This window comes from Mandrillus leucophaeus, unplaced genomic scaffold, assembly GCF_000951045.1.
Source record: "Mandrillus leucophaeus isolate KB7577 unplaced genomic scaffold, Mleu.le_1.0 Scaffold26, whole genome shotgun sequence".
Taxonomy (NCBI): Eukaryota; Metazoa; Chordata; class Mammalia; order Primates; family Cercopithecidae; genus Mandrillus; species Mandrillus leucophaeus.
Genome location: NW_012102698.1, coordinates 4,160,785 through 4,169,176, shown reverse-complemented (window position 1 = coordinate 4,169,176; position 8,392 = coordinate 4,160,785). Strand labels below are relative to the sequence as shown.

Genomic DNA, 8,392 nt, shown 5'->3' with positions numbered 1-8,392 from the left:
TGCCTGTAATCCCAGCTACTCCGGAAGCTGAGACAGGACAATCACTTGAACCCGGGAGGCAGAGGTTGCAGTGAGCCAAGATTGCACCATTGTACTCCAGTCTAGGCGAGAGGGCAAGAGTCCATCTCAAACAAAAAACAAATCGAGTACTCTAAAGAAGCCAGCGAGGTACAGGAAGGGCAAGTGAGCCAGGTCAAACACAAAATAAACAACTCAGATGCCCACAGCAGAGTCCCTCTGCAGGGCAGACTGGGAACAGCAGGGCAGGCTGGGAACAGGAGGGGCACCCATGGCGCAGCTCACAGCATTCCATCAGTCCTCTCTTGTTCAGCCGGTAGGCTTCTAAGAGCTCCCTGGGTCCTCATGTTATGTGGATGAAGTCAGTATGCAGGGGCCTCACTGCCCATGCCAAGGCCAGCTTTAGTTTTCCATCAGTGTAGTTAGGCCCAGGTTCACCCTGGTTCTGCCTCTAATTCATGGACAACCTTCAAGTCAAGTAGGTTCAACTCTCTGAGCCTCAGTTCTCCTACCTGTCAAACAAACTAGTTGGATCTTCTGAGACTTAGTTATAAAACTATAGGACCCTTCATGGGTAGAGAAATGACTGGTAATGTGGCAGGAGGTCTTGGCACAGCCTAGGTCAAGACAGTATATTCACAGATGCATCCCAGGACAGGATACCATGTCCTAAGTAGCCGAGCCCTGCATCAGACCCTCAGCAGGCCACAAGGGGAGGCCCAAGGAGGCCAGCACCCTCAAAAAACATCCCCATGGCGCCCACTGCTGTCCACCCACCACTCAGAGTCCTGGGGAAGGAGGGTGAGTGCAGAGGCCCTCTCAGGACTCTGTGGGCGGCAGAGATCTGTCCCCACATCCTCCAGTACAGAGTGCACAGATGTACTGCCATCTATTGCTAAGGTCATGGCGCAATTTAAAAAGCATTCCCCAATTTAAAAACCTTCCCAGGCCGGGCACGGTGGCTTACGCCTGTAATCACAGCACTTTGGGAGGCCGAGGCGGGCGGATCACAAGGTCAGGAGAACGAGACCATCCTGTGAACGGTGAAATCCCATTTCTACTAAAAATACAAAAAATTAGCCGGGCGCGGTGGCGGGCGCCTGTAGTCCCAGCTGCTCAGGAGGCTGAGGCAGGAGAATGGCGTGAACCCGGGAGGCGGAGCTTGCAGTGAGCCGAGATTGCGCCACTGAACTCCAGCCTGGGCGACAGAGTGAGGCTCCGTCTCAAAAACAAAAGCAAACAAACAAAAACCTTCCCCTAGACCTCCACAGAAGGGGCCGCGGCCTCTCTAGGCAGGCATACCTGGGTCAGCGTGGCATCAAACAGCTTGCAAGCTTCATTGCTTGTGGTGGAGAGCGGGAGTCTCGCATCCTTCCAGGCCTACAGACAGCAAGGAGGGAATAGCAGGGCTTTCTTCCCAGGAGCCCTTCAAACTTCAACACACACAAGTCACCTGGCCCCTCTGACCTCCACCTTCCTCATCTGCAAGATGGGCTCAGGTTCCCTGTCCTGGGCTGACTCCAAGGAGCCCCTCACCTTTGCAGGCTTCTCTACGTCCCACGCCACGCCCAGTGAGCTACGATTTTTAGGTGGTCTTGGGGTATCCCGAGTACCCTGACAGGCGCCCCTTATTTCCCTCGGTGGAGACTCCACAAAAAGCGCCTCGGGTGCCTTCTAGGTGTTGCCGCGCACGCGCCCGTGCGTCCAGGGCTCACCCTACGTCCGGCGCCCAGGCCATGTCTCCCACCATTCCGCCAGCACCAGGCCACTCCCAACACCCGGGGCCCGAGGGGGACCTGGCCGGGGGCAGCCTCCGTGTACCTGGCAGTCGCGCAGAGGTGAGAACGCGGCCATGTTGCCCCGGGTCGGAGTCCACGGGGAGCTGCGGGCACCCGCGCCTTCCGGGGAGGGGGCGGGGCGGGCGCGGAAGGGGCGGGGCGGGGTGGCCGCGCTCTCCCGCTTGCTCACTGGTGGGTTTCGGACAGACCCGCCGTGGTCCAAGATCCGGGCGCGCCCTGGAGGCCCGGCCGGACTACTCTGTAACGCGACGGGTGCGCGGCCTCCCCTGCCATTGGGCTGCAGGAATCCGGGCCAGGCTGGAGGGGCGCGTTGGTGTGAGCCCCCAGTGCACGTGCCTGCCCCCAAAGGACTGGAGCCTTGGGCAAGAGGGCGGGGACGCGGACCTGGGGATGCGCGCACCGCGGTCCAACCCCCTCCCCTCGCCAGGGGCTTCTCCCTGCAGGGGACCCTCCCGGGGAGGCGGCTGCTGTCAGGGTCCCTTGAGAGCAGGGAGCCCCGGGACAGCGGTCACTTTCAAGATTATGGCGTCGCGATCGGCAGCCACACGCGCGAGCACGGCACACATTCATTTGGCGTTCGGGGCAGTCTTCACTGAGTCGTCCCGCCGCCTCCCATCCTCCCTTCTCAAGGATTTGCCGCGGAAAAATCGCTGTCTCCTGCAGTAGCGGTTTCTCGCTCTGGGCTGGCCCGGTCCGGCCCGAACTCTGCCATCAGCCACACACCAGCCCCAGCCTAATGGGCTCCCCTAGTTTAATCTGCCCCCGCCCCAGGGTGCACGAATGAAGGGCGTAGACCAAGTGCAGGGGCAGATCTGGCCTTTATTTAAAATGTTGATATTTTGTTCATGATGGACTTCTTGCATTAGTTTTGATTTTTGAAATATTTCATTGAAATATTTGTTTTATGTGAGAGCTGAAAAGATAAAACTCTTAGAAGAAAACAAGTAAATCTTCATGGCCTTGGATTTAGCAATGGATTCTTAGATGTAACACCAAAAGGACAAGCAACAACAACAAAATAGGTAAGTTGGACTTTGTCAAAATTAAGAACTTTTCTGTATCCAAGGACACTACTCAGGAAACTGAAAAGATTAACACAATGGGAATAAATATTTGTAAATCATATATTGGATAAGCGTCTAGAATCCCGAATATATAAAGAATTCTTGGCCGGGCACAGCGGCTCACGCTTGTAATCCCAGCACTTTGGGAGGCTGAGGCAGGAGGGTCACCTGAAGTCAGGAGTTCAAGACTAGCCTGGCCAACATGGAGAAACTTCATCTCTATTAAAACTACAAAAATAGGCCGGGCACAGTGGCTCACGCTTGTAATTTCAGCACTTTGGGAGGCCAAGGTGGGTGGATCACGAGGTCAGGATATTGAAACCATCCTGGCTAACACGGTGAAACCCCGTCTCTACTAAAAATACAAAAAATTAGCTGGGCATAGCGGTGGACACCTGTCATCCTAGATCCTTGGGCGGCTGAGGCAGGAGAATGGCATGAACCTGGGGGGCAGAGCTTGCAGTGAGCCGAGATCGCGCCACTGCACTCCAGCCTGGGCGACACAGCCAGACTCCATCTCAAAAAAAAAAAAAAAAAGTACAAAAATAGCCAGGCATGGTGGCGCATGCCTATAATCCCAACTACTTGGGTGGCTGAGGCAAGAGAATTGCTTGAACCTGGAAGGTGGAGGTTGGAGTGAGCCGAGATTGTACCACTGCACTCGAGTCTGGGCAACAGAGCCAGACTCCGTCTCAAAAAAACAAAAAGAATTCTTACAACTCAACAACGAAATGACAAACAGCCCAAATTTAAAGTGGGCAAATAATTTGAGGTGACAGTTCTCCAAAGAAGACACACCTTTCACCTTTCACAGTGTTTTCAAGGCTCATTCATACTGAAGGAAGGCAGACACAAAAGCTCACACCTGTATGACTGCATTTACATGCATGTCCAGAATAGGCAAGCATAGAGACAGAAAGAAGATTGGTGGTGACCAGGGACTGGGCGGATGGGGATGGTAACTCACCGAAGCCTTGAACTCCTGGCTCCGGCAATCCTCCTGCCTCAGCCTCCCATAAATGGTTACTTTTATGTGAACTTTACCTCAATAAAAGAGAATTTGTCTTGATTATTTTTTGGTGCCCCTCCACCCTTAAATTTTGCACTTGAGCTGAGTACCTCCCTGCTCCCCCACCTGGTTGGTGAAAGTGAAGATGGCCAATCCTCAAGTCTCTGATATTCCACTCCTGCAAAAACAAGGGGCCCCAAGGGGCCAAGAATAATGGTGGCAAGGAAGCCTTGCAAAGAGCCCAGTGAAGGCCCCAGGCACTTGCCAGGCACCTCCTCCACGTTACCACAGGGTGGAAGTTGCAGAGGCCAGCAGAGACAATGTCTTTGGAAACCATTGCAGGGGTCAGGTATGAGGTGACAATTTCCCTCCCCTTCCGCTCACCACTGCTGCGTGGCAGGGCCTTCCTGGGACTACCTGACCTGTGCTCCTGGAGGCCAGGGACCCAGAAGCTGGTGTCCGCCTGTGGCAGCGGCTCTGAGGGACGAAGGGGTGCAGAAGCTGCCGTGGGGAAGGCCACACTCCCGGCTGGTCAGGAGGAAGGGTGCCCATGCTTCCTCTGGCCTAGGTGTGGTCTTACAGGGGGGAAAGAGAGCAGGAAGCAGGACTTTGCCCAAAAGGGTTGTCTGGGGGGTGGTGGGCTGTCGCAGGTGGGCCAAAGATCGCAAACCCTGGGCTGAAGGATGTCTGGGAAGCCCCTAAATGCGAGACCACAGATGAGAGGCCTTCAGTGAGACCCTCGGAGTGGCCCTCTGAAGAGCCTAACACGCCCTCCAGGGAAGGGTCAGTCCTGCAGGTGAGTGCAGGCAGATGCCAGCAGCAACACAAGTGTCAGCCAGGTCAGATCTCTCCTCGCCCCCACCCGCTTCCTCTACCACTTCCAGCCTGGCGGCCAGAGGCAGCCTGGGGAGAGGGCAAAGGCCCTGGCTGAGGAGGGGAGAAGTTAATGAGCAATGATGTATTCACTTCACTGTGTATTAAGTCAATAGAATTCTGACTAGTACATGGGTTCAACTAGTACATGGGCTGAAGAAAACTTTATTTATTTATTTTTATTTTTTGAGACGGAATCTCACTCTGTCACCCAGGTTGGAGTACAGTGGTGCAACCTCGGCTCACTGCAACCTCTGCCTCCCAGGTTCAAGCGATTCTCCTGCCTCAGCCTCAGAGTAGCTAGAGTAGAGGCGCACGCCACCACACCCAGCTAATTTTTGTATTTTTAGTAGATGGGTTGTCACCATGTTGGCCAGGCTGGTCTGGAACTCCTGACCTAAGGTGATCCACCCACCTCAGCCTCCGAAAGTGCTAGGATTACAGGCGTAAGCCACCGTGCCCAGCCAAGGAAACTTTATTTTAATCAAACGTGAACCAAGAACTTTTTAGCCAAGGAGTGGGAAAGAACTAGGCTGAGGCAATGCATGTGCCTGAGCAGGGGTTTGTGGGGGATACATAAATTCTTTTCATTAAAATGTAACATCTGTTTACCCAACATACTGGTTACAAGAGTGAGAAAACCAGTCCCAGGGTGCTTAGCACCATTATTTGTAATGGAAAAATATAGACAGCAACTTTGACAACCACCAGTAGGAGAACAGATGAACTCTAGTATACAGCCTTAGTAAAATACTCAACAGTCATGAAAATGAATAAACCAAAGCTACATGAATCAATGTGATCTTTATAGCCTGTAGAAGAATATATGCAATATGATGGCATTATGGAAAGTCTAGTAACGTGCAAAACAGTATACTGCTAATAAACTTGTCCCTACGTAATAAAACAATAAAGAAATGCAAGAGAATAAAAACTAGACCTATGTTAATAGTTACTCCTGGGAGGAGGCTGGGGATCCTCCCTTGAAGGATACACTGAGGCTTACAGTCCTATTGGAATTGTTTTATTTCTCTAGCTGGGGTATGGGCATATGAGTAGTCTTTATTCTTTTTTATATCTTTTTGTAAATCTTAGATAGTTTATCATCAGTAAGAAATACCCTTTGCTCCTCCCATTTCTCCCTGGCTACTGCCACACCATGTCGGCAGAACTTACCCAAAGAATTGTATGTGGTCATCTCCACCTCCCTATCTTCTTCCCATTTCCCCCTCAGTTCACTCCACTCAAACTTTTGCCCCACACCACTGACACTGCTCTTGTCCAGGACACCAAAGATGCCCTGTTCCCAAATTCAGTGGCCATTCATCTCTCTGGCCTCAGCCACATCGGACATGGCCAGCCATGCCCTCTTTCTTGGAACCCTCTGGCCCTGGCTTCCAGGACTGCCCCCCACCACCTCCCTGCTCTCCTGCCTTACTGCCCTCCTCCTCCAGCTCCACTCTGGTTGGAGCTTTAAATATAGGACTCCAGGGTCTGTCCGCTGCTCCATAGTGCCTCCTCCCTATGTGACCACTGAGAACCCCAATCTGTCTTCAGTCCTGGCATTTATTTCCCCTACCCGAGTCTGCTCTGGCTGCCATTACAAAATACTACAGACTGAGTGCTTAAACAACTTATTTCTTATGCTCTGGAAGCTGGAATCCAAGATCAGGTGACAGCACGGTCCAGTTCTTGGAGAAGGCCTTCTTCCTGGTTTGCTGACTACTGCCTTTTTATTTATTTATTTATTTATTATCATTATTATTAGAGACAGTATTATTATTATTATTATTATTTGAGACAGTATCTTGCTCTGTCACCAGGCTGGAGTGCAACGGCACGATCTCGGCTCACTGCAACCTCTGCTTCCTGGATTCAAGCAATTCTCCTGCCTCAGCCTCCTGAGTAGCTGGGACTACAGGCGCACATGACCAGGCCCAGCTAATTGTTTGTATTTTTGGTAGAGACGGGGTTTCACCATGTTGGCCAGGATGGTCTTGATCTCTTGACCTCTTGATCCACCCACCTCGGCCTTCCAAAGTGCTGGGATTACAGGCATGAGCCACTGTGCCTGGCCAGACTGCTGCCTTCTTATGTTTTCACATGGTCTTTGTCTGGCATGTGCATGTGCATGGTGGTAGAGGGGGGATGTTTCTCCTCTTCTTATAAGGCTGCTGATATAGTTTGGCTGTGTCCCCACCCAAATCTCATCTTGAATTCCCAGGTATTGTGGGAGGGACCCAGTAGGAGGTAATTGAATCATGGGGGCAGGTCTTTCCCATGCTGTTCCTGTGATTGTGCATAGGTCTCATGAGATCTGATGGTTTTAAAAAGGGGATGTTTCCCTGCACAAGCTCTCTTCTCTTGTCTGCTGCCATGTGAGACATGCCTTCCACCTTCCACCATGATTGTGAGACCTTCCCAGCCACGCGGAACTATAAGTCCAATAAACCTCTTTCTTTTGTAAATTGCCCAGTCTGAGGAATGTCTTTATCAGCAGTGTGAAAATGGACTAATACACCCACCATAAGTGCCCCACCCTCATGACCTAATTAACTCTAATTATTATACCACCCAAAGGGTACACCTCCAAATACTATCACGTTGGCAATTAGGGCTTCGGTATATGAATTCGGGGGGGCACATTCACTCCATGGCACCCCTAAATACCAGACTGGGATCAGAATGACCAACAGGAAACTGCTGACATGTGACCATGTTTGATCTATCAAAGCAGCAACTTCCTGAGATCACACCTAATAAAGACCTCTTCCTGACAGGCACAGGGAGTCGTCCTCGTTTGCTCTTTTTCACTCACATCTGGTGTGCAGGGCCGGTTTCATGGGTGTGCACCTGGGCAGTCACATTCGGTCTCACACATAAAAGGGCCCTGTGCTTGCTTTAATGCTCTGCTGTAGCTGTCCAGATATTCTAAATAACGCTCGAATGAGGAACAATGCATTTTCCATTGGCAGAGGGCCCCCAAAATTACATAGCTGGTCCTTCTGACATCTAATCCATTAACCAGTACTGTCTTTTCCACACACAAACCCAAACCAAGCCAAGATCAGCTCATGGAGACACCAGCTGACCCTCCAACACCCAGGCCTGCCCCTTCCACTTCACTGGGCCCTCCTCATTGGCCTACCTTCTTCCCCTCTTGCTTACCTTCAGTCTGTTTCCCGACAGCAGGGTGATGCTTGCAAGATAGAAATCAGGTCAGGCCCCTTTGCTGCTCAAAACCCTCCAGAGGCTTCCTAGCCCACATGAGACAAAATCCAACCGTGTTAGTTACCATGTCCTACAAGCCCCTGCCTACTTTGTCTTTGGCCATCTCTCCAATTACATTTCCCCCACTCACTATCCTCCCCCTAACCCCAGACACACTACTAATCTCTCTCCTGCCTGTCTCAATGCTTTTGCACATACAATTCCCCCTGCTAGTGAGAGGTGACAACGTGGTAGCAGCCCTCGGCGCCTCCTCGGCCTCTGCGTCCACTCTGGCAGGGCTTGAGGAACCCTTCAGCCCGCCGCTGCACTGTGACAGCCCCTCTCTGGGCCAGCGGAGGCCGGAGCCGGCTCCCTCTGCTTTCGGGGAGGTGTGGAGGGAGACGCCGAGCGGTAAACGG

General features: G+C 52.1%; 1 protein-coding gene across 2 annotated transcripts in view; it reads right to left on the bottom strand.

Moving 5' to 3' along the window:
- TTC38 (tetratricopeptide repeat domain 38) overlaps window positions 1-1,941 on the bottom strand; it is a 37,630-nt gene extending 35,689 nt beyond the window's left edge. For both annotated transcript variants that reach the window (XM_011984047.1, XM_011984048.1), the window contains exons 1-2: window positions 1,840-1,941; window positions 1,321-1,398 (exon numbers count right to left, since the gene is read on the bottom strand). In XM_011984047.1, the coding sequence (XP_011839437.1) occupies window positions 1,321-1,398; window positions 1,840-1,872 (111 nt within the window). In that variant the 5' untranslated portion in view covers window positions 1,873-1,941. The remainder of the gene's footprint in view (window positions 1-1,320; window positions 1,399-1,839) is intronic.
- Window positions 1,942-8,392: the final 6,451 nt, after the last annotated feature.